This window comes from Salminus brasiliensis, chromosome 23 (assembly GCF_030463535.1).
Source record: "Salminus brasiliensis chromosome 23, fSalBra1.hap2, whole genome shotgun sequence".
Classification (NCBI taxonomy): domain Eukaryota; kingdom Metazoa; phylum Chordata; class Actinopteri; order Characiformes; family Bryconidae; genus Salminus; species Salminus brasiliensis.
The window spans coordinates 37,501-63,388 of NC_132900.1; the positions used below are offsets into that span (position 1 = coordinate 37,501).

Genomic DNA, 25,888 nt, shown 5'->3' on the forward strand with positions numbered 1-25,888 from the left:
TAAGCTCTAAGGTTAGCTCTAGTGTACACTCCAGGGTAAGCTCTAGTGGACGCTCCAGGGTTAGCTCTAGGGTTAGCTCTAGTGTACACTCCAGGGTAAGCTCTAGTGGACGCTCCAGGGTTAGCTCTAGTGTACACTCCAGGGTTAGCTCTAGTGGACGCTCCAGGGTTAGCTCTAGGGTTAGCTCTAGTGTACACTCCAGGGTTAGCTCTAGTGTGCACTCCAGGGTAAGCTCTAGTGGACGCTCCAGGGTTAGCTCCAGAATTAGCTGTAGCAGTGCTGTAAACTGAGAGATTTTTACAGCTTGTAAATTGTAAATGTAAAGGTCTCGCCTCCTCGCTGCACTTTATCGTTATTCATCATTTATATTTTAATTCTTCCAGACAGAGCCACCGGCCCCTAATCATACTTTTTATTGTTGTTGTTGTTGTTGTTGTTGTGTGTGTGTGTGTGTGTGTGTGTGTGTGTGTGTGTAAGTAGTTTAGTTCAGTAGGATTATGGATGAGTGTCTTAAGCAACACACACACACACACACACACGCATATTGAGGGCAAAATTGTGACCTTTGAACCCTAAGCTGTCAGCTGATCTGCCAGAATTCAGACTGAACACAACACACACACACCCCGCTACGGCTCCGGCACACAACACACACACTGTCACACAGGACTGAACACACTTACACGGGCAACAGGTACGTGCGAGAGAGAGAGAGAGAGACGTACACTCAGACTACTGCCTCAGGTGAGGGACTCTACCTGTTACACACAGAAACAAAAGGAGAAGCAGCTAAAGAATTTAAAGCAGAACCAGGTTAGACCAGAGAGAGAGACACAGAGAATGAGGGAGGAGCTGAGAGAGAGAGAGAGAGAGAGAGAGAGAGAGAGAGAGAGAGGAGTGTCAGAGTTTTGAATCTGAATCAGAGAGCGAGAGCGAGCGAGAAAGTAAACCTGAGACTCACACACCTGAGCTCAGAGAGAGGGAAAGAGAGAGAGCGAGAGAGGCACTCTTAACCTGTTTAGTTCAGTGTGTGTGTGTGTGTGTGTGTCTGTGTGTGTGTGTATGTGTTCCAGCTGATGGACTGTGTGACCACTGTACTCGGGCTCTGCCCCTGATGTTGTTGGGGTCAGAGGGCATCACCATGGCGATGACTGCTCTGTTCCAGAGGAAATGGGGTCAAAAGGCCACGGAGCCACTGGCCCCTAAACCCCCTGCTGCCCCCCCACCCCAGCCAAACGAGGAGGAAGAGGATGATGAAGAGCGTCTCACCCGTGCTCCAATCCGTCGCAACTCCCGCTTCTACCGCAGCATGAGGAGGAAGAAGCTCCAGTCATCCTCAGAGCAGCAGCACAGTGAGCACAGCTCTCTCGCCCTCTCTCTCTTCTTCACTGTGTGATTGAACCTCTCTGCTGCCTGTGTGTATCTTGGTTTTCTATTTCTTTTGTGTGTGTGTGTGTAATTCTGTCATAATTAAACATTTTAAACATAAACACAGTTCACTCAGTCGGGGGGGGGGGGTTTGGTGTGAAACGCTCGGTTCTAGATAACCTTCCCCAGTCAGAGCTAATCTACAGTCAGAGCTGTGGTTCTACAGTGGAGGTTCTAGATAAGCTCCCCCAGTCAGAGCTGGAGTTCTACAGTGGAGGTTCTAGATAAGCTCCCCCAGTCAGAGCTGTGGTTCTACAGTGGAGGTGAAGGGAAGCAGACGTCTGAAGCTCTACTAAAAGCTCCTCACAGAAAGTTCTTCACCTAATGGTGATGAAGACGCTGCCTGATGCCTGAGACACGGTTCTACCAGAGTTCTGAGAAGAGTTCGGCTCTAGAACCTGCTTTTAAAATCAGATCATTAAAATGGTGGAGGGATACATGCTGCAGGGTGTAGTGCAGCTACAGAAAGTAGTCCCTAAAGAAAACTGCATTAGTTCAGATTCTCTATTCTTCACTATTTTACCTTCATCATCATCATCATCATCATTCCATATAAAACTCAGAAGACTCGTGTAGCTGCACTGGTGGGTTTGGATAGGAGATAAATTATGGGCTGTATCTGTGTTGTAGTCATGGCGACCGACGCCTGCTTCCATTCACCTCCACTGTACAGAGATCAGAGTGGGTCAGTTTCTCTACAGTGAAGCTCAGTTTCACACCGGACCCTCGACTCTGACCGAGCTCAGCTCACATACTGAGACATGCAGAGAATTTTGAAATATAAGTGAAATTCCCCTTTAAGCTTTAAGCAAGTCAGAGATAATCAATACTTCTTATGGAATTCTGATGATTAATTCTGACGATTAAACTCCAGTGTAAACGCCTTCAGCAGACGGGTGAAGGTACAGGTACTGTTATAGAGACGTTTACTCTGACCTCAGAGATCTCAGGCTATAATCAGACCAGCGGAGTGTTACACTGAGAACAATTGAGAACACACACACACACACACACACACACACAGTGTATCCATCTACCTGTTCTACAAATCAAACCAGTCAGAACCAGAGAAACCAGTTTAATTGTTCAGTGTGTGTGTGAGTGTGTGTGTGTGTTATTAGTGATGTTAGGTATGCATAAGTGTGATGTACTTAGGAATGTAAGACCCACTCCCACTTGTTATTTTGGAAAACATGTGACACACATGTAATGTAGGAAGTGTGTAGTGTATAAGGCTGTGATATAGAGGTGTGTGTTGTATGGAGTGTATAGGGCTGTAATATAGGGAGTTTGCAGTGATAAGGAGTGTGTAGTGTGTGGAGTGATTTAGGGAGTGTGTAGTGTATGGAGTGTATAAGGGTGTGATATAGGGAGTGTGTGTTGTATGAATTGCATTGGGATGTGATATAGGAAGTGTGTAGTGTATGGAGTGATTTAGAGAGTGTGTAGTGTATTGGGTGATATAGGGAGTTTGCAGTGTATGGAGTGATATAGGAAGTGTGTATGGTATAGAGTGATTTAGGAAGTGTGTAGTGTATGGAGTGATATAGGGAATGTGTAGTGTGTGGAGTGATATAGGGAATGTGTGGTGTATAGAGTGAAATAGGGAGTGTGTAGTGTGTGGAGTGATATAGGAAGTGTGTATGGTATAGAGTGATTTAGGAAGTGTGTAGTGTATGGAGTGATATAGGGAATGTGTAGTGTGTGGAGTGATATAGGGAATGTGTGGTGTATAGAGTGAAATAGGGAGTGTGGAGTGTGTGGAGTGATATAGGAAGTGTGTATGGTATAGAGTGATTTAGGAAGTGTGTAGTGTATGGAGTGATATAGGGAATGTGTAGTGTGTGGAGTGATATAGGGAATGTGTGGTGTATAGAGTGAAATAGGGAGTGTGTAGTGTGTGGAGTGATATAGGAAGTGTGTATGGTATAGAGTGATTTAGGAAGTGTGTAGTGTATGGAGTGATATAGGGAATGTGTAGTGTGTGGAGTGATATAGGGAATGTGTAGTGTGTGGAGTGATATAGGGAATGTGTGGTGTATAGAGTGAAATAGGGAGTGTGTAGTGTGTGGAGTGATATAGGGAGTGTGAGGTGTATGGAGTGTATAAGGATGGGGATGCTGTGTAATCTGAACCGGTAAGTTCTCTGATACGCTGGGGTGAAATGCGAGTAATGATGTGGGCAAAATAATAAACCTGCTCTGTGACTGAAATCAGCTGTGAGACATCCGTCAACAACACTCGTTAGCGGTAGCACTGTGCTAACCAGCAGTGGTGAAGAGTTAGTGGTGTGTTTATAACAGTGTGGAGCTCTGCACTGCTGAGATCACTCTGAGCACCCCTCAATCAGAGAGCTAGAACACGGTTCCCAGCGGCGCAGCACTAGTAGGCTGTCCTGCTCTCTACTCCACAAACCTAGGCCTTGAGGTGGAGAGGCTTGAGAACCTCTGATCTAAAACCAGGACCCCTGTCTGCGTGGAACCTGAACCCTGAGCCAGTTTGATCCACTGTCCCTGATTTTGGGTTTAGCTGATGTGCTGAAGTTTAGCTGATGTACAGAGTAAGAAGTGCAGTAAGGACAGTGTATGTGTGTGTGTGTGTGTGTGTGTGTATCAGTATCAGTGTTCCACTTCCAGCTGACCGCAGATGAGTAAAATCTGAGACAGGAGTGTAAACAGTCTAAGACAGTGGTGGACTTTACCCCGTCCTGCAGGCTGAGCTGGATGTGTGAATGGGATGGGCTGAGGGGTAAGGTACACAGGTCCTTGTGAACATCACTGACCGCACACTGCTGCACTAGGCTATACTCCACTGCTGTCCAATCAGACTTCTGCTTTCTTTATTTTCTTGTTATCTCCTTCATACCATAGCAATCACTTTAAAACACCCTAGCAACCACCCAGGACACCAAAGCAACCACCTTACAACACTCTAGCAACACACACTAACACACCCACTTTCACTCCTTGTGGAGGCCCTAATTACACATCCCTCCATCCTGTGTGTGTATGTGTGTGTGTGTGTGTGTGTGTGTGTGTGTGTGAGAGAGAGAGAGAGAGAGAGAGAGAGAGAGTATACACGTGGACAAAATTGTTGGTACCCCTCGGTTAATGAAAGAAAACCCCACAATGGTCACAGAAATAACTTGAATCTGACAAAAGTAATAAAAAATAAAATGCTATGAAAATCAACAAATGAACATCAGACATTGCTTTTCAACCATGCTTCAACAGAATTATTTTTAAAAAAATAAACTCATGAAACAGACCTGGACAGAAATTATGGTACCCTTAACTTAATATTTTATGCACAACCTTTTGAGGCAATCACTGCAATCAAATGATTTCTGTAACTGTCAGTGAGACTTCTGCACCTCTCAGCAGGTATTTTGGCCCACTCCTCATGAGCAAACTGCTCCAGTTATCTCAGGTTTGAAGGGTGCCATTTCCAGACGGCATGTTTCAGCTCCTTCCGAAGATGCTCAATAGGATTTAGGTCAGGGCTCATAGAAGGCCACTTCAGAATAGTCCAATGTTTTTCTCTTAGCCATTCTTGGGTGTTTTTAGCTGTTTTGGGTCATTATCCTGTTGCAAGACCCATGACCTGCGACTGAGACCAAGCTTTCTGACACTGGGCAGAACATTTAGAATCCCTTAGTCTTGAGATTTCATTGTACCCTGCACAGATTCAAGACACCCTGTGCCAGATGCAGCAAAGCAGCCCCATTACATCACAGAGCGTCCTCCATGTTTCACAGTAGGGACAGTGTTCTTTTCTTGATATGCTTCATTTTTCCATCTGTGAACATAGAGCTGATGTGCCTTGGTAAAAAGTCCCATCTGTCAATAGGACATTCTCCCAGAAGCTTTGGGGCTTGTCAACATGTAGTTTGGCAAATTCCAGTCTGGCTCCTTTATGATTTGTTTTTAACAATGGTGTCCTCCTTGGTCGTCTCCCATAAAGTCCACTTTGGCTCAAACAACGACGGATGGTGTGATCTGACACTGATGTTCCTTGAGCTTGAAGTTCACCTTTAATCTCTTTAGAAGTTTTTCTGGGCTCTTTTGTTACCATTCGTATTTTCCGTCTCTTTGATTTGTCATCAGTTTTCCTCCTGCAGCCACGTCCTGGGAGGTTGGCTACAGTCCCATGAATCTTAAATTTCTAAAAACAATATGTGCAACACCATGTCACCAAACAGCACAGTGACTACCTGTAGCCCTATATATAGTCCCACTGACTGATTACAAGATTGTAGACACCTGTGATGCTAATTAGTGGACACACCTTGATTTAACATGTCCCTTTGGTCACATTATTTTTAGGAGTACCATCATTTTTGTCCAGGCCTGTTTAATGAGTTTGCCTTTTAAAATATTTCTGTTAAAGCATGGGTTCTGTGCTGTTCTGCTGAGTTTAGGGTTAATTGTAATATCGGGTGAAAGGTCACACCTGCGCTTGTCTCATTTCCCATTTTATTTAGTCTAACCTCCTTATTCACAGGCCCCTCCCCCTCCCCCAAATCCCCCCTGGAGGCCTCCCGGAGCTCTGCGGCCAGCAGGTCCCCCCTCACCTCCCGAAACCGCCGGTGAGTACACCAAACTGAAAAAGTGCTGCTGCTCCCTGGTGGAACCGCAGAGTAAGACGTTGTTTATTCAAACTTCAACATCCAGCTGCTAAAGAATGCACACACACACACACACAACCTTTTGAGGCAATCACTGCAATCAAACGATTCCTGTAGCTGTCAATGAGACTTCTGCCCCTCTCAGCAGGTATTATGGCCCACTCCTCATGAGCAAACTGCTCCAGTTGTCTCAGGGTTAAAGGTGCTTTTTCAAATGCACATATATACACACACAAACACACACACACAGACACAGACACACACAGACACAGACACAGACACACACATATACACACACAAACAAACACAGAACATCAAGGTTACACTGACTTATTTAATCTATCTGAGCAGCTCAAATATAAACACCCCACATTTCCTGAGTGTGAGTGAGGGAGTGTGTGTGTGTGAGGGAGTGTGTGTGTGAGTGAGGGAGTGTGTGTGTGTGTGTGTGTGTGTAAGTGAGGGAATGTGTGTGTGTGTATGTGTGTGTGAGTGAGGGAGTGTGTGTGTGTGTGTGTGTATGTGTGAGTAAGGGAGAGTGTGTGAGTGAGGGAGTGTGTGTGTGTGTGAGTTAAGGAGTGTGTGTGTGGAGGAGTTACGTTTTGTGTGTGTTTTATTTTTTTTAACCTCTAGCCACTCCCCTCTTAGCTCTGGCAGAGGGTTGCTAAGCGATGGGTTGGTGGGTGGAGCCTCCTCTTGGTCGCCGGTGGAGACGGGAGATTGGCGGCTCAGAGGAGAGATGGAGGAGCTGAGTGTTCGCACCAGAGCCTGCAGCATGCAGGACGAACACACGCACACACACTCACACACAGATAACAACACACTCAGGTAAGAGCAGTGTGTCTGTGTGTTTGTGTGTGTGTGTTTGTGTGAATTTGTGCATATGTGAGCGTGTGTTTTCTTGTATTACTATCTCTGTGAGAAGCTAAATGTTTAAGATTAGGTTTAAGATCAGCGTTGGGTTTAAAAAGAGAGAGAATGTAGAATGTGTAGAATGTTGATTCCAAACTTTTGAACAGAAGCGTTATTTGATTGAGCTGCGGGTTGGGTTAGTTTGGGGTTCTATGATGTTATTCATGATCATAATGTATTCAGTTACTGTAGTTGTGAGACTGAGCAACGGGTCCCTTAGAACCTTATAACTGTTTTCCTAGATTAGCTATAGTCCAGACTTGAACACTGAGGGGTTAAAACTACACACACACTCACACAAACACACACTGCGTCCTCTGAAATCAGCTCGAGGTTGTGTGCAATCTGGTGTGTTTGTTTGTGCAGGTTAGTGCAGAGTGAGGACGGTGGGAACACACCGGAGAACTACAGCTACAGTCTGAACATTGTAAAGAGCGTCCGTGAGTGAGAGCACAACACACACATACACACACACATTTACATACATATTCTTACACACACATACACACACATGTATACTTGCACACAGAAATGTGGATTTACTTGCTGAAGAGAAGCTAAATGAAAGTGTGATTGTGTGACGAGAGAGAGTGGGAGAGAGAGACATAGAGAGAGAGTGTGGGTGGAGGGCAGGTGGAGTGTGTGGGTTTTGGATCTTTTTCCTGCACTGCTGCAGCAAAGCAGGACAGTTTCTTCCTCGCCAACGCAACACATTCCCCTCCTTCTCCTCTTCCTCCAGCTTCTCTTACTCCTCACATCTCTTTTATTTTCATCCTAAAACACTTCCATTTCTAAAGCAGCTTTTCATTCATTTGGGTCCCGCCCTCCAACTGGGCCAAATCCTGAAGCCGGACTAGGACAGGGGTACAGACAAGTACAAAAAAAGGGGGGGGGGGATTACACTGGAACAGAGAGTAAGAACAGTCTTACTCTGGAACAGAGAGCGGGAACAGTCTTACTCTGGAACAGAGAGCGGGAACAGTCTTACTCTGGAACAGAGAGTGAGAACAGTCTTACTCTGGAACAGAGAGCGGGAACAGTCTTACTCTGGAACAGAGAGTGAGAACAGTCTTACTCTGGAACAGTCTTACTCTGGAACAGAAAGTGAGAACAGTCTTACTCTGGAACAGAGAGCGAGAATAGTCTTACTCTGGAACAGAGAGCGAAAACAGTCTTACTCTGGAACAGAGAGCGAGAACAGTCTTACTCTGAAACAGAGAGCAGGAACAGTCTTACTCTGGAACAGTCTTACTCTGGAACAGAAAGTGAGAACAGTCTTACTCTGGAACAGTCTTACTCTGGAACAGAGAGCGGGAACAGTCTTACTCTGGAACAGAGAGCGGGAACAGTCTTACTCTGGAACAGAGAGCGGGAACAGTCTTACTCTGGAACAGAGAGCGAAAACAGTCTTACTCTGGAACAGAGAGCGGGAACAGTCTTACTCTGGAACAGAGAGCGGGAACAGTCTTACTCTGGAACAGAGAGCGGGAACAGTCTTACTCTGGAACAGTCTTACTCTGGAACAGAAAGTGAGAACAGTCTTACTCTGGAACAGTCTTACTCTGGAACAGAGAGCGGGAACAGTCTTACTCTGGAACAGAGAGCGAGAATAGTCTTACTCTGGAACAGAGAGCGGGAACAGTCTTACTCTGGAACAGTCTTACTCTGGAACAGAAAGTGAGAACAGTCTTACTCTGGAACAGTCTTACTCTGGAACAGAGAGCGGGAACAGTCTTACTCTGGAACAGTCTTACTCTGGAACAGAAAGTGAGAACAGTCTTACTCTGGAACAGTCTTACTCTGGAACAGAGAGCGGGAACAGTCTTACTCTGGAACAGAGAGCGGGAACAGTCTTACTCTGGAACAGAGAGCGGGAACAGTCTTACTCTGGAACAGAGAGCGAAAACAGTCTTACTCTGGAACAGAGAGCGGGAACAGTCTTACTCTGGAACAGAGAGCGGGAACAGTCTTACTCTGGAACAGAGAGTGAGAACAGTCTTACTCTGGAACAGTCTTACTCTGGAACAGAAAGTGAGAACAGTCTTACTCTTGAACAGAGAGTGAGAACAGTCTTACTCTGAAACAGAGAGTGAGAACAGTCTTACTCTGGAACAGAGAGTGAGAACAGTCTTACTCTGGAACAGTCTTACTCTGGAACAGAAAGTGAGAACAGTCTTACTCTGGAACAGAGAGCGGGAACAGTCTTACTCTGGAACAGAGAGTGAGAACAGTCTTACTCTGAAACAGAGAGTGAGAACAGTCTTACTCTGGAACAGAGAGTGAGAACAGTCTTACTCTGGAACAGTCTTACTCTGGAACAGAAAGTGAGAACAGTCTTACTCTGGAACAGAGAGCGGGAACAGTCTTACTCTGGAACAGAGAGTGAGAACAGTCTTACTCTGGAACAGTCTTACTCTGGAACAGAGAGCAAGAACAGTCTTACTCTGGAACAGTCTTACTCTGGAACAGAGAGTGAGAACAGTCTTACTCTGCAACAGAGAACGGGAACATTCTTACTCTTGAACAGAGAACAAAAACAGTCTTACTCTGGAACAGTCTTACTCTGGAACAGAGAGCAAGAACAGTCTTACTCTGGAACAGTCTTACTCTGGAACAGAGAGCGGAAACAGTCTTACTCTAGAACAGAGAGTGGGAACAGTCTTACTCTGGAACAGAGAGTGAGAACAGTCTTACTCTGGAACAGAGAGCGGGAACAGTCTTACTCTGGAACAGAGAGTGAGAACAGTCTTACTCTGGAACAGTCTTACTCTGGAACAGAGAGCAAGAACAGTCTTACTCTGGAACAGTCTTACTCTGGAACAGAGAGTGAGAACAGTCTTACTCTGCAACAGAGAACGGGAACATTCTTACTCTTGAACAGAGAACAAAAACAGTCTTACTCTGGAACAGTCTTACTCTGGAACAGAGAGCAAGAACAGTCTTACTCTGGAACAGTCTTACTCTGGAACAGAGAGCGAGAACAGTCTTACTCTGGAACAGTCTTACTCTGGAACAGAGAGCGGAAACAGTCTTACTCTAGAACAGAGAGTGGGAACAGTCTTACTCTGGAACAGAGAGTGAGAACAGTCTTACTCTGGAACAGAGAGCGAGAATAGTCTTACTCTTGAACAGAGAGCGAGAATAGTCTTACTCTGGAACAGAGAGTGAGAACAGTCTTACTCTGGAACAGAGAGCGAGAATAGTCTTACTCTTGAACAGAGAGCGAGAATAGTCTTACTCTGGAACAGAGAGCGGGAACAGTCTTACTCTGGAACAGAGAGCGAAAACAGTCTTACTCTGGAACAGAGAGCGGGAACAGTCTTACTCTGGAACAGTCTTACTCTGGAACAGAAAGTGAGAACAGTCTTACTCTGGAACAGAGAGCGGGAACAGTCTTACTCTGGAACAGAGAGTGAGAACAGTCTTACTCTGGAACAGTCTTACTCTGGAACAGAAAGTGAGAACAGTCTTACTCTTGAACAGAGAGTGAGAACAGTCTTACTCTGGAACAGTCTTACTCTGGAACAGAAAGTGAGAACAGTCTTACTCTGGAACAGAGAGCGGGAACAGTCTTACTCTGGAACAGTCTTACTCTGGAACAGAAAGTGAGAACAGTCTTACTCTGGAACAGAGAGCGAAAACAGTCTTACTCTGGAACAGAGAGCGGGAACAGTCTTACTCTGGAACAGTCTTACTCTGGAACAGAAAGTGAGAACAGTCTTACTCTGGAACAGTCTTACTCTGGAACAGAGAGCGGGAACAGTCTTACTCTGGAACAGAGAGCGGGAACAGTCTTACTCTGGAACAGAGAGCGAAAACAGTCTTACTCTGGAACAGAGAGCGGGAACAGTCTTACTCTGGAACAGAGAGCGGGAACAGTCTTACTCTGGAACAGAGAGCGAAAACAGTCTTACTCTGGAACAGAGAGCGGGAACAGTCTTACTCTGGAACAGAGAGCGGGAACAGTCTTACTCTGGAACAGAGAGTGAGAACAGTCTTACTCTGGAACAGTCTTACTCTGGAACAGAAAGTGAGAACAGTCTTACTCTTGAACAGAGAGCGAGAATAGTCTTACTCTGGAACAGAGAGTGAGAACAGTCTTACTCTGGAACAGAGAGCGAGAATAGTCTTACTCTTGAACAGAGAGCGAGAATAGTCTTACTCTGGAACAGAGAGCGGGAACAGTCTTACTCTGGAACAGAGAGCGAAAAACAGTCTTACTCTGGAACAGAGAGCGGGAACAGTCTTACTCTGGAACAGTCTTACTCTGGAACAGAAAGTGAGAACAGTCTTACTCTGGAACAGAGAGCGGGAACAGTCTTACTCTGGAACAGAGAGCGAAAACAGTCTTACTCTGGAACAGAGAGCGGGAACAGTCTTACTCTGGAACAGAGAGCGAAAACAGTCTTACTCTGGAACAGAGAGCGGGAACAGTCTTACTCTGGAACAGAGAGCGGGAACAGTCTTACTCTGGAACAGAGAGTGAGAACAGTCTTACTCTGGAACAGTCTTACTCTGGAACAGAAAGTGAGAACAGTCTTACTCTTGAACAGAGAGTGAGAACAGTCTTACTCTGGAACAGTCTTACTCTGGAACAGAAAGTGAGAACAGTCTTACTCTGGAACAGTCTTACTCTGGAACAGAGAGCGGGAACAGTCTTACTCTGGAACAGAGAGCGAGAATAGTCTTACTCTGGAACAGAGAGCGGGAACAGTCTTACTCTGGAACAGAGAGCGGGAACAGTCTTACTCTGGAACAGTCTTACTCTGGAACAGAAAGTGAGAACAGTCTTACTCTGGAACAGTCTTACTCTGGAACAGAGAGCGGGAACAGTCTTACTCTGGAACAGAGAGCGGGAACAGTCTTACTCTGGAACAGAGAGCGGGAACAGTCTTACTCTGGAACAGAGAGCGAAAACAGTCTTACTCTGGAACAGAGAGCTGGAACAGTCTTACTCTGGAACAGAGAGTGAGAACAGTCTTACTCTGGAACAGTCTTACTCTGGAACAGAAAGTGAGAACAGTCTTACTCTTGAACAGAGAGTGAGAACAGTCTTACTCTGAAACAGAGAGTGAGAACAGTCTTACTCTGGAACAGAGAGTGAGAACAGTCTTACTCTGGAACAGTCTTACTCTGGAACAGAAAGTGAGAACAGTCTTACTCTTGAACAGAGAGTGAGAACAGTCTTACTCTGGAACAGTCTTACTCTGGAACAGAAAGTGAGAACAGTCTTACTCTGGAACAGTCTTACTCTGGAACAGAGAGTGGGAACAGTCTTACTCTGGAACAGAGAGCGAGAATAGTCTTACTCTGGAACAGAGAGCGGGAACAGTCTTACTCTGGAACAGAGAGCGAAAACAGTCTTACTCTGGAACAGAGAGCGGGAACAGTCTTACTCTGGAACAGTCTTACTCTGGAACAGAAAGTGAGAACAGTCTTACTCTGGAACAGTCTTACTCTGGAACAGAGAGCGGGAACAGTCTTACTCTGGAACAGAGAGCGGGAACAGTCTTACTCTGGAACAGAGAGCGAAAACAGTCTTACTCTGGAACAGAGAGCGGGAACAGTCTTACTCTGGAACAGAGAGCGGGAACAGTCTTACTCTGGAACAGAGAGTGAGAACAGTCTTACTCTGGAACAGTCTTACTCTGGAACAGAAAGTGAGAACAGTCTTACTCTGGAACAGAGAGCGGGAACAGTCTTACTCTGGAACAGAGAGTGAGAACAGTCTTACTCTGAAACAGAGAGTGAGAACAGTCTTACTCTGGAACAGAGAGTGAGAACAGTCTTACTCTGGAACAGTCTTACTCTGGAACAGAAAGTGAGAACAGTCTTACTCTGGAACAGAGAGCGGGAACAGTCTTACTCTGGAACAGAGAGTGAGAACAGTCTTACTCTGGAACAGTCTTACTCTGGAACAGAGAGCAAGAACAGTCTTACTCTGGAACAGTCTTACTCTGGAAAAGAGAGTGAGAACAGTCTTACTCTGCAACAGAGAACGGGAACATTCTTACTCTTGAACAGAGAACAAAAACAGTCTTACTCTGGAACAGTCTTACTCTGGAACAGAGAGCAAGAACAGTCTTACTCTGGAACAGTCTTACTCTGGAACAGAGAGCGGAAACAGTCTTACTCTAGAACAGAGAGTGGGAACAGTCTTACTCTGGAACAGAGAGTGAGAACAGTCTTACTCTGGAACAGAGAGCGGGAACAGTCTTACTCTGGAACAGAGAGTGAGAACAGTCTTACTCTGGAACAGTCTTACTCTGGAACAGAGAGCAAGAACAGTCTTACTCTGGAACAGTCTTACTCTGGAACAGAGAGTGAGAACAGTCTTACTCTGCAACAGAGAACGGGAACATTCTTACTCTTGAACAGAGAACAAAAACAGTCTTACTCTGGAACAGTCTTACTCTGGAACAGAGAGCAAGAACAGTCTTACTCTGGAACAGTCTTACTCTGGAACAGAGAGCGAGAACAGTCTTACTCTGGAACAGTCTTACTCTGGAACAGAGAGCGGAAACAGTCTTACTCTAGAACAGAGAGTGGGAACAGTCTTACTCTGGAACAGAGAGTGAGAACAGTCTTACTCTGGAACAGAGAGCGAGAATAGTCTTACTCTTGAACAGAGAGCGAGAATAGTCTTACTCTGGAACAGAGAGTGAGAACAGTCTTACTCTGGAACAGAGAGCGAGAATAGTCTTACTCTGGAACATTCTTACTCTTGAACAGAGAACAAAAACAGTCTTACTCTGGAACAGTCTTACTCTGGAACAGAGCAAGAACAGTCTTACTCTGGAACAGTCTTACTCTGGAACAGAGAGCGAGAACAGTCTTACTCTGGAACAGTCTTACTCTGGAACAGAGAGCGGAAACAGTCTTACTCTAGAACAGAGAGTGGGAACAGTCTTACTCTGGAACAGAGAGTGAGAACAGTCTTACTCTGGAACAGAGAGCGAGAATAGTCTTACTCTTAAACAGAGAGCGAGAATAGTCTTACTCTGGAACAGAGAGCGGGAACAGTCTTACTCTGGAACAGAGAGCGAAAACAGTCTTACTCTGGAACAGAGAGCGGGAACAGTCTTACTCTGGAACAGTCTTACTCTGGAACAGAAAGTGAGAACAGTCTTACTCTGGAACAGAGAGCGGGAACAGTCTTACTCTGGAACAGAGAGCGAAAACAGTCTTACTCTGGAACAGAGAGCGGGAACAGTCTTACTCTGGAACAGAGAGCGAAAACAGTCTTACTCTGGAACAGAGAGCGGGAACAGTCTTACTCTGGAACAGAGAGCGGGAACAGTCTTACTCTGGAACAGAGAGTGAGAACAGTCTTACTCTGGAACAGTCTTACTCTGGAACAGAAAGTGAGAACAGTCTTACTCTTGAACAGAGAGTGAGAACAGTCTTACTCTGAAATAGAGAGTGAGAACAGTCTTACTCTGGAACAGAGAGTGAGAACAGTCTTACTCTGAAACAGATAGTGGGAACAGTCTTACTCTGGAACAGAGAGTGAGAACAGTCTTACTCTGGAACAAAGAGCGGGAACAGTCTTACTCTGGAACAGAGAGTGAGAACAGTCTTACTCTGGAACAGTCTTACTCTGGAACAGAGAGCAAGAACAGTCTTACTCTGGAACAGTCTTACTCTGGAACAGAGAGTGAGAACAGTCTTACTCTGCAACAGAGAACGGGAACATTCTTACTCTTGAACAGAGAACAAAAACAGTCTTACTCTGGAACAGTCTTACTCTGGAACAGAGAGCAAGAACAGTCTTACTCTGGAACAGTCTTACTCTGGAACAGAGAGCGAGAACAGTCTTACTCTGGAACAGTCTTACTCTGGAACAGAGAGCGGGAACAGTCTTACTCTGGAATAGAGAGCGGGAACAGAGAGCGGGAACAGTCTTACTCTGGAATAGAGAGCGGGAACAGAGAGTAAGAACAGTCTTACTCTGGAACAGAGAGCGGGAACAGTCTTACTCTTGAACAGAGGGCGGGAACAGTCTTACTCTGGAACAGTCTTACTCTGGAGCAGTCTTACTCTGGAGCAGAGTGAGAACAGTCTTACTCTGGAACAGAGAGCGAGAACAGTCTTACTCTGGAACAGAGAGTGAGAACAGTCTTACTCTGGAACAGAGAGCGAGAACAGTCTTACTCTGGAACAGAGAGTGAGAACAGTCTTACTCTGGAACAGTCTTACTCTGGAACAGAGTGAGAACAGTCTTACTCTGGAACAGAGAGCGGGAACATTCTTACTCTTTAACAGAGAACAAAAACAGTCTTACTCTGGAACAGAGAGCGAGAACAGTCTTACTCTGGAACAGTCTTACTCTGGAACAGAGAGCGGGAACAGTCTTACTCTGGAACAGTCTTACTCTGGAACAGAGAGTAAGAACAGTCTTACTCTGGAACAGAGAGCGGGAACATTCTTACTCTGGAACAGAGAGCAGGAACAGTCTTACTCTGGAACAGAGAGTAAGAACAGTCTTACTCTGGAGCAGAGTGAGAACAGTCTTACTCTGGAACAGAGAGTGAGAACAGTCTTACTCTGGAACAGTCTTACTCTGGAACAGAGAGCGGGAACATTCTTACTCTTTAACAGAGAACAAAAACAGTCTTACTCTGGAACAGAGAGCGAGAACAGTCTTACTCTGGAACAGTCTTACTCTGGAACAGAGAGCGGGAACAGTCTTACTCTGGAACAGAGAGCGGGAACAGTCTTACTCTGGAACAGAGCGTGAAAACAGTCTTACTCTGTAACAGTCTTACTCTGGAACAGAGAGCGGGAACAGTCTTACTCTAGAACAGAGAGCGGGAACAGTCTTACTCTGGAACAGAGAGCGGGAACAGTCTTACTCTGGAACAGAGAGCAGGAACAGCCTTACTCTGGAACAGAGAGTAAGAACAGTCTTACTCTGGAACAGAGGGCAGGAACAGTCTTACTCTGGAACAGAGAGTAAGAACAGTCTTACTCTGGAACAGAGAGCGGGAACAGTCTTATTCTGAAACAGAGAGTAAGAACAGTCTTACTCTGGAACAGAGAGCGGGAACAGTCTTACTCTGGAACAGAGAGTGGGAACAGTCTTACTCTGGAACAGAGAGCGGGAACAGTCTTACTCTGGAACAGTCTTACTCTGGAACAGAGAGCGGGAACAGTCTTACTCTGGAACAGAGAGTGGGAACAGTCTTACTCTGGAACAGAGAGCGGGAACAGTCTTACTCTGGAACAGAGAGTAAGAACAGTCTTACTCTGGAACAGAGAGCGGGAACAGTCTTACTCTGGAACAGAGCGCGGGAACAGTCTTACTCTGGAACAGAGAGCGGGAACAGTCTTACTCTGGAACAGAGAGCGGGAACAGTCTTATTCTGAAACAGAGAGTAAGAACAGTCTTACTCTGGAACAGAGAGCGGGAACAGTCTTACTCTGGAACAGAGCGCGGGAACAGTCTTACTCTGGAACAGAGAGCGGGAACAGTCTTACTCTTGAACAGAGAGTGAGAACAGTCTTACTCTGAAACAGAGAGTGAGAACAGTCTTACTCTGGAACAGAGCGCGGGAACAGTCTTACTCTGGAACAGAGAGTGGGAACAGTCTTACTCTGGAACAGTCTTACTCTGGAACAGAGAGCGGGAACAGTCTTACTCTGGAACAGAGAGCAGGAACAGTCTTACTCTGGAACAGAGAGTAAGAACAGTCTTACTGTGGAACAGAGAGTGAGAACAGTCTTACTCTGCAACTGAGAGCGGGAACAGTCTTATTCTGAAACAGAGAGTAAGAACAGTCTTACTCTGGAACAGAGAGCGGGAACAGTCTTACTCTTGAACAGAGAGCGAGAACAGTCTTACTCTGCAACAGAGAACGGGAACATTCTTACTCTGGAACAGTCTTACTCTGGAACAGAGAGCGAGAACAGTCTTACTCTGGAACAGAGAGTGGGAACAGTCTTACTCTGGAACAGTCTTACTCTGGAACAGAGAGCGGGAACAGTCTTACTCTGGAACAGAGAGCGAGAACAGTCTTACTCTGGAACAGAGAGCGAGAACAGTCTTACTCTGGAACAGAGAGCGGGAACAGTCTTACTCTGGAACAGAGAGCGAGAACAGTCTGACTCTGGAACAGAGAGCGGGAACAGTCTTACTCTGGAACAGAGAGCGGGAACAGTCTTACTCTGGAACAGAGAGCGAGAACAGTCAAGTCAAGTCAAGTCAAGTCAAATTTATTTGTATAGCGCTTTTTACAACTGTTGTCGTCACAAAGCAGCTTTACATAATTATTACTTAATAAAGAACAAAGACAGAGAAGAAAGAAGAAATAACATGAAGCGTCAAAGACCCCCGTGAGCAGCCAACGGCGACAGTGGCAAGGAAAAACTCCCTCAGAGCTGGAGGAAGAAACCTTGGGAGGAACCAAGACTCACAAGGGGGACCCATCCTCCTCTGGCCAGACTGTTTTAAACATTAATGATAAAAATTACCAAACCAGGTACAACAGAAAGTTAATAGTGGTGATATTAATAGTGTCAGACAGGCACGAGTCCATCTAGGTTTCAGCACGGCCACCAAACAGGCAGCAGCGGCTGGCGGGTGAGCCATGGGTGGTGGTGGGTTGGGGGGGGGACCCGCTGGCTGGACTGGTAGGTGGCAGCTGGTTAGATGCAGGTAGAGGGGACCTCAGCGGGCAATCTTCCTGCAGATCGGGCTGGGTGGCCATTTACTCGGGGAAGGTAAAGAGAGAGAAGTTAGTTCTAAGAGGAATTTTATGGAGTGCAGAGAATGTTGATCATCAGCATCTGGGTATGTCTGATGACTCCGGCAGGTCTGATTATCACAGCATAATTAAAAGGAGAGAGCCAGAAGGTAACACGGACACGGGCTTACCCTGAGAACACCAGCATCTATCTGCTCCACCGTCAACAAACCTGAGTGATGGCGTGTAAGCAGCGAGACGACAGCTCCAGCATCTCAGAGTACTACAATTCCCTGGGTCCGCGAACCCCTGGACCTGCAGCCCTTATCTAAGAAACATTAATTACCAAAAGCTAAACTAAACATATAAGTTTTCAGCTTAGATTTAAAGATTGAGACTGTGTCTGAGTCCCGAACATTATCTGGAAGGTTATTCCAGAGCTGGGGGGCTTTATAGGAAAAGGCTCTTCCCCCTGCTGAGGTTTTCTGAATTTTGGGAACGCGTAAGAGGCCAGCACCCTGAGATCTAAGTAGTCTTGATGGTTCGTAATATACTATAAGATCCTACTATAAGAACAGTCTTACTCTGGAACAGAGAGCGAGAACAGTCTTACTCTGGAACAGAGAGTGGGAACAGTCTTACTCTGGAACAGAGAGTAAGAACAGTCTTACTCTGGAACAGAGAGCAGGAACAGTCTTACTCTGGAACAGAGAGTAAGAACAGTCTTACTCTGGAACAGAGAGCGGGAACAGTCTTACTCTGGAACAGAGAGTAAGAACAGTCTTACTCTGGAACAGAGAGCGGGAACAGTCTTACTCTGGAACAGAGAGCGAGAACAGTCTTACTCTGGAACAGAGAGTGAGAACAGTCTTACTCTGAAACAGAGAGCGGGAACAGTCTTACTCTGGAACAGAGAGCGGGAACAGTCTTACTCTGGAACAGAGAGCGGGAACAGTCTTACTCTGGAACAGAGAGTAAGAACAGTCTTACTCTGAAACAGAGAGTAAGAACAGTCTTACTCTGGAACAGAGAGCAGGAACAGTCTTACTCTGGAACAGAGAGTAAGAACAGTCTTACTCTGGAACAGAGAGTAAGAACAGTCTTACTCTGGAACAGAGAGCGGGAACAGTCTTACTCTGGAACAGAGAGCGGGAACAGTCTTACTCTGGAACAGAGAGCGGGAACAGTCTTACTCTGGAACAGAGAGCGGGAACAGTCTTACTCTGGAACAGAGAGTAAGAACAGTCTTACTCTGAAACAGAGAGCGGGAACAGTCTTACTCTGGAACAGAGAGCAGGAACAGTCTTACTCTGGAACAGAGAGTAAGAACAGTCTTACTCTGAAACAGAGAGCGGGAACAGTCTTACTCTGGAACAGAGAGCGGGAACAGTCTTACTCTGGAACAGAGAGTAAGAACAGTCTTACTCTGGAACAGAGAGTAAGAACAGTCTTACTCTGGAACAGAGAGCAGGAACAGTCTTACTCTGGAACAGAGAGTAAGAACAGTCTTACTCTGAAACAGAGAGCGGGAACAGTCTTACTCTGGAACAGAGAGCGGGAACAGTCTTACTCTGGAACAGAGAGTAAGAACAGTCTTACTCTGGAACAGAGAGTAAGAACAGTCTTACTCTGAAACAGAGAGCGGGAACAGTCTTACTCTGGAACAGAGAGCAGGAACAGTCTTACTCTGGAACAGAGAGTAAGAACAGTCTTACTCTGAAACAGAGAGCGGGAACAGTCTTACTCTGGAACAGAGAGCGGGAACAGTCTTACTCTGGAACAGAGAGTAAGAACAGTCTTACTCTGGAACAGAGAGCAGGAACAGTCTTACTCTGGAACAGAGATACCTTCTCATTCATTGTTTCTTCTAAAATCAAAGGTATTAAAGAGTTGATCCTTCTGTTGAAGTAACTGTCTGTACTGTCCAGAGAAGAAGGCTTTCTACTAGATTCTGGAGGAGGAGCATTGCTGTGAGAATTTGATAGTATTTAGTTTATTTTTATGATTGTATTCAGGATGTTGGAGGATGATCACCACCCCACCTCATCATCCCCAACTCATCCCAAAAGTACTGGATGGAGCTCCACCACCATCATTCCAGAGAACACAGCTCTTCCACTGCTCCACAGCTCCTCAATGCTGGGGGGCTTTATACCCCTCTAGCCCACGCCTGGCATTATTAGGCAGCATGGAGCCAATAGGGTCATGATGTTGATCTGCTCCAGAGAGTCCTATTCTATTGGCAGTACTTCTTCTCTACAGGGACTAAACAAGGTCACTGGCCAGGCTGGGGCCATATAGATTCTATAGATTCTATAGATTCTCATTCAAACAGATCAGCAGACCAGAGAAACTCACCTGAACGGGGTGTGTCGCTTTTTCCAAAGGTGAAGTGACTCGTGCCTTATTAAGGGGGGGCATGGGGGGGCAAGCTTGTGTCATATAGTGTATGCTAGCCATGTCGTTCCAGTGCTAAACAAGATAAGCAAAGAGAGTGGAGAATTCAGGTCCACAGGATCTTGTTCCGACTGCCTGGACGTCAGGTGTAGCTGGGCTGCGGTGGAGCTGTCCAGACAGTCAGAAACGTCTGCACTTGGATTCTCCACCTGTGGTCTAACCCTGTTGCTTTAGTCTAAAGGACAGGCTTTATCATGGTAAGAGAGAGAGAGCAAGAGAGAGAGAGAGAGAGAGAGAGAGGTGGGGAGTGAGATTTAGAGAGATGCTCTTTATTACATTATTTACATTCAACGCCTTTAAAATGCTTTACTGCTCTGCTAAACCCGCTCTCCCTCCCACCTCCTTATGTAAGTACACCCACCTGAAGGACATTATGCAACCACCTCGCTGTCCAGAGTCACCTTTTGAAAGAGACCAAATACACACACACACACACACACACACACACACACACACACACACACTTGCTGCTTTCCTACGCAGTGCTATTATCAGTCTGAGATACAGAGCTGGTTCTGCAGTGGGTGAGGTCATCTCTCTCTGCAAAGCTGTAAGAACTCACACTGTTCTGCCATAAAACCCAACATGACTGACAGGCCTGCTGGGTAATATTAGGATCTGGGTGGGAGGATCTGCTAAAACCATGGCTTATCATTCAGGGCTCTGCAGCAACTCCACTAACACTCCATCTCACAGTCTCTCTCACTGTCTGAATCAGAACCTGCTCTCTAGAACTGTTTTGGTGTCTCCTCCTTTAGTCAGACACATCTGCTCCATTAGATGGACCACATTATTGACCGCAGGGTTGTGGGTTCACTTCCGGGTGGTGATGTAGGCGACCGTGATTAGGAGCAGAATGTGGGGATTTAACTCAGCCTGCTTCCAGCGGAATCATTTTTACAGTCATTTCAGAGACACCGGGCTGGACGAGCAGCGACCCACCTGATGTCCACCGTCCATCTGGTAACACAAATGCAGCAGACGGTTCTGGGAGAGCAGAGCCAGTTTTCAGACCAGCTTTGGATTTGGCATTTCAGAATGTGGAAAGCAGCTTTTTAAAAGCTGTGTCGTGATCAGAGCATCCGTAGGGCCGGCAGCCCGAGCCCACTGAAGAGAATCATTCACATTTACCATTTACTGAAAAACCACTTTTACAACCGCTGCAGTTTTTCAGATGTAGTCTTTTTCATGCAGGTGTAGTTTTTAAAACTAGCAAGAACATGTCTCACCATGTATGTGTGTGTGTGTGTGTAGCGTTCCTGTATCAGGAATATCGGGGCACGTCGGAGCAGCAGGAAATCGAACAGCGACGGCAGAGGGATGGTCTACCTTTGACAGGGCTTGAGGTCGGGTCAGGGGTCACGGTGGGATCAGGGGTCACGGTGGGGCCGATCTCCCCTCCTGCCCTCCAGCTGCAGCTGAGGAACACGGCCCGGTCTCTCAGCCTGTGGCAGAACCTGGACGCCGTGCAGAACAGTGGCCTGCTCCGCAGACTGCCACACCGGGAGATCATACTGCAGGAGGTAACACACACACACACACACACACACTCACACACACACACACACACACACACACTCTCTGAAGTATGTAACATTGTTCACTCCTCTCTCTGAAGGCCATGTTTGAGTTGGTGACCTCTGAAGCATCATATTATAAAAGTCTAGAACTGCTGGAGAACCATTTCCTGCAGAACCCACTCCTCATCAACACTCTCAGCCAGTCAGACATGCACTTCCTCTTCTCCAACATCGCTGACATCACGAAGGCAAGCGAGAGGTGTGTCTGTGCAGGAGTGTGTATCTGGGTGTGTGTGTGTGTGTGTGTGTTTGTAAACTTGCAAGTTCTTCTACTTATACACATCAAATACATTCTCACTGACCACTGTCCTTCTGTTTATGTGGGTTTATTGCTGCTGTCAGGTTTCTGATGGACCTGGAGCACAGGATTGAGGAGTCTCTCCTGATCTCAGATGTGTGTGACATTGTGTATTATCACGCTGTCAATCACTTCCAAGTCTTCATCAGCTACGTCATTAACCAGGTCTACCAGGAGAAGAACTACCGCCGCATACTGTGAGTGTGAGAGAGTGTGAGTGTGAGAGGGTGTGAGAGTGTGTGAGAGTGTGTGAGAGTGTGAGAGAGTGTGAGAGAGTGTGAGTGTGAGAGAGTGTGAGTGTGAGAGGGTGTGAGAGTGTGAGAGAGTGTGTGAGAGACTGTGTGAGTGTGAGAGAGTGTGTGAGCGTGAGAGTGTGTGTTGAGTGTGAGTGTGTGAGAGAGTGTGAGAGAGTGTGTGAGAGAGTGTGAGTGTGAGAGAGTGTGAGAGAGTGTGAGTGTGAGAGGGTGTGAGAGGGTGTGAGAGGGTGTGAGAGGGTGTGAGAGAGAGTGTGAGAGAGTGTGAGAGAGTGTGAGAGAGTGTGTGAGTGAGAGAGTGTGAGAGAGTGTGAGTGTGAGAGTGTGTGAGAGAGTGTGTGAGAGAGTGTGTTGAGTGTGAGAGAGTGTGTGAGCGTGAGAGTGTGTGTTGAGTGTGAGTGTGTGAGAGAGTGTGAGAGAGTGTGTGAGTGTGAGAGTGTGTGTTGAGTGTGAATGTGTGAGTTGAGTGTGAGAGTGTGTGTGAGTGAGATGTTTTTTGGTTGGTTGGCTGTGATGGAAAGAATGTGTGTGTGTTCTGCAGTGTGTGTACGTAGGTGAGATGTTTGTTTAGAGGTAAATACTGTGTGATTTTTAGGTGGGTGTGGTTTTATAAATATCCTACTGTGATTTTCCCACGCTTCAACACACACACACACCCACTCACTCACTTACACACTCACACACACATTCATTCACACATACACACACACACACACCCACTCACTCACTTACACACTCACACACACACTCACTTACACACTCACACACACATTCATTCACACATACACACACACACACACACACACACACACACTCACTCACTTACACACACACACTCACACACTCACTCACTCACACACACACACTCATTACACACTCACACCCACACACTCACTCACAAACACCCACACACTGACTCACACACACACCCACACACTCAGGAGTGTGTAGTGTTAGGAATGTGTAGTTTTAGTAGTGTTAGGAGTGTGTAGTGTTAGTAGTGTTAGGAGTGTGTAGTGTTAGTAGTGTTAGGAGTGTGTAGTGTTAGTAGTCTTAGGAGTGTTAGTAGTGTTAGGAATGTTAGTAGTGTTGGAGTGTTAGTAGTGTTAGTAGTGTTAATAGTGTTAGGAGTGTGTAGTGTTAGCAGTGTTAGTAGTGGTAGGAGTGTTTGTAGTGTTAGTAGTCTTAGGAGTGTTAGGAGTGTTTAGTGTTAGGAATGTACAGTGTCAGTAGTGTTATTAGTGTTAGTAGTTTTGGAGTGTTAGGAGTGTTAGTAGTGTTAGGAGTGTTAGTAGTGTTGGAGTGTTAGTAGTGTTGGAGTGTTAATAGTGTCATGAGTGTGTAGTGTTAGCAGTGTGTAGTGTTAGCAGTGTGTAGTGTTAGCAGTGTTTGTAGTGTTAGCAGTGTTAGGAGTCTTAGGAGTGTTAGGAGTGTTTAGTTCTAGGAGTGCTAAGAATGTGCAGTGTCAGTAGTGTTATTAGTGTTATTAGTGTTAATAGTATTAGGGGTGTGTAGTCTTAGGAGTGTTAGGAGTATGTAGTGTTAGTAGTGTTATTAGTAATAGTAGTTAGTGTTAGTTGTCTTAGGAGTGTTAGGAGTGTTTAGTGTTAGGAGTGTTTAGTGTTAGGAGTGTTTGTAGTGTTGGAGTGTTAGTAGTGTTAGTAGTGTGTAGTGTTAGTAGTGTTAATAGTGTTATGAGTGTGTAGTGTTAGGAGTGTGTACTGTTAGCAGTGTGTAGTGTTAGCAGTGTTTGTAGTGTTAGTAGTGTTAGGAGTTTGTAGTATTAGGAGTATTAGTAGTGTTTAGAGTTAGTAGTGTTAGGAGTGTGTAGTGTTAGGAGTATTAGTAGTGTTTAGAGTTAGTAGTGTTAGGAGTGTGTAGTGTTAGGAGTATTAGTAGTGTTTAGAGTTAGTAGTGTTAGGAGTGTGTAGTGTTAGTAGTGTTATTAATGCTATTAGTGTTATTAGTAATAGTAGTTAGTGTTAGTTGTCTTAGGAGTGTTAGGAGTGTTTAGTGTTGGGAGTGTTTAGTGTTAGAAGTGTGTAGTGTTAGGAGTGTTTGTAGTGTTAGTAGTGTTGGAGTGTTAGTAGTGTTATTAATGCTATTAGTGTTATTAGTAATAGTAGTTAGTGTTAGTTGTCTTAGGAGTGTTAGGAGTGTTTAGTGTTAGAAGTGTGTAGTGTTAGGAGTGTTAGGAGTGTTTGTAGTGTTTGTAGTGTTAGTAGTGTTAGTAGTGTTGGAGTGTTTGGAGTGTTAGTAGTGTTAGTAATGTTAATAGTGTTAGTAGAGTGAATAGTGTTAGTAGTGTTAGTAGTTTTAAAAGTGTTATTAGTCTTAATAGTGTTAGTAGTGTTAGGAGTGTGTAGTGTTAGGAGCCTTAGTAGTGTTAGTTGTCTTATGAGTGTTAGTAGTGTTAATAGTGTTAGTAGTGTTAGGAGTGTAAGTAGTGTTAGGAGTGTTAGGGGTGTTAGGGGTGTTAGGAGTGTTATTAGTGTTAGCAATGTTATTAGTGTTAGGAATGTTAGTAGTGTTAGTAGTGTTAGCAGTGTTATTAGTGTTAGTAGTGTTAGTGGTGTTAGGAGTTTTAGTAGTGTTAGGGGTGTTAGGAGTGTTATTAGTGTTAGGAGTGTTAGGAGTGTTATAAGCGTTAGGAGTGTTATTAGTGTAAGGAGTGTTATTAGTGTAAGGAGTGTTAGTAGTGTTAAGAGTGTTAGGAGTGTTATTAGTCTTAGTAGTGTTAGGAGTGTTAGTAGTGTTAGGAGTGTCAGGACTGTTATTAGTGTTATTAGTGTAAGGAGTGTTATTAGTGTTAGGAGTGTCATTAGTGTTAGGAGTGTTAGTAGTGTTATTAGTGTAAGGAGTGTAAGGAGTGTTAGTAGTGTTAGGAGTGTTATTAGTGTTAGGAGTGTTAGTAGTGTTATTAGTGTAAGGAGTGTTAGTAGTGTTAGGAGTGTTAGGAGTGTTATTAGTGTAAGGAGTGTTATTAGTGTAAGGAGTGTTAGTAGTGTTAGGAGTGTTAGGAGTGTTATTAGTGTTATTAGTGTTAGTAGTGTTAGGAGTGTTATTAGTGTTAGGAGTGTTAGGAGTGTTAGTAGTGTTAGTAGTGTTGGGAGTGTTATTAGTGTTAGGAGTGTTAGTAGTGTTAGTAGTGTTGGGAGTGTTATTAGTGTTAGGAGTGTTAGTAGTGTTAGTAGTGTTAGCAGTGTTAGTAGTGTTGGGAGTGTTGGGAGTGTTAGGAGTGTTATTAGTGTTAGCAGTGTTAGTAGTGTTAGTAGTGTTGGGAGTGTTGGGAGTGTTAGGAGTGTTAGTAGTGTTAGTAGTGTTAGGAGTGTTAGTAGTGTTAGTAGTGTTAGGAGTGTTAGTAGTGTTGGGAGTGTTGGGAGTGTTAGGCGGGGTGTGTCTGAGTTTCTCTGGCTGCAGCTTCGTCCTCATTCAGAGGTAATCAGTGCAAGGTGTGGCGGCGGTGTGTCACTGATTCTATTTACAGGCTGCCTGCAGGTGCTGTGATGACTAAATGTCTAAATGTCAGATGAAGGTGTGTGTAGATTTAATATCCACCCAACACAGTACATAAAGAACATACACCTGTTTAATATTCATACTGGATATTAAAGTTATTAGAGCTTCATACTGGATATTAAAGTTAT

At 45.3% G+C, this 25,888-nt stretch overlaps 1 protein-coding gene across 2 annotated transcripts in view; it reads left to right on the forward strand.

Annotated features, from left to right (window-relative positions):
• Positions 1-655: 655 nt before the first annotated feature.
• The window catches only part of ngef (neuronal guanine nucleotide exchange factor), a 34,480-nt gene continuing 9,247 nt past the window's right edge, over positions 656-25,888 (forward strand). The window contains exons 1-8 of one of the 2 annotated variants that reach the window (XM_072668739.1): positions 656-744; positions 1,074-1,352; positions 5,932-6,016; positions 6,689-6,883; positions 7,334-7,407; positions 21,364-21,632; positions 21,728-21,888; positions 22,032-22,184. In XM_072668739.1, the coding sequence (XP_072524840.1) occupies positions 1,115-1,352; positions 5,932-6,016; positions 6,689-6,883; positions 7,334-7,407; positions 21,364-21,632; positions 21,728-21,888; positions 22,032-22,184 (1,175 nt within the window). In that variant the 5' untranslated portion in view covers positions 656-744; positions 1,074-1,114. Of the gene's footprint in view, positions 745-932; positions 1,353-5,931; positions 6,017-6,688; positions 6,884-7,333; positions 7,408-21,363; positions 21,633-21,727; positions 21,889-22,031; positions 22,185-25,888 lie in introns of those variants that run through there. The other variant, XM_072668737.1, reaches the window with a different exon arrangement.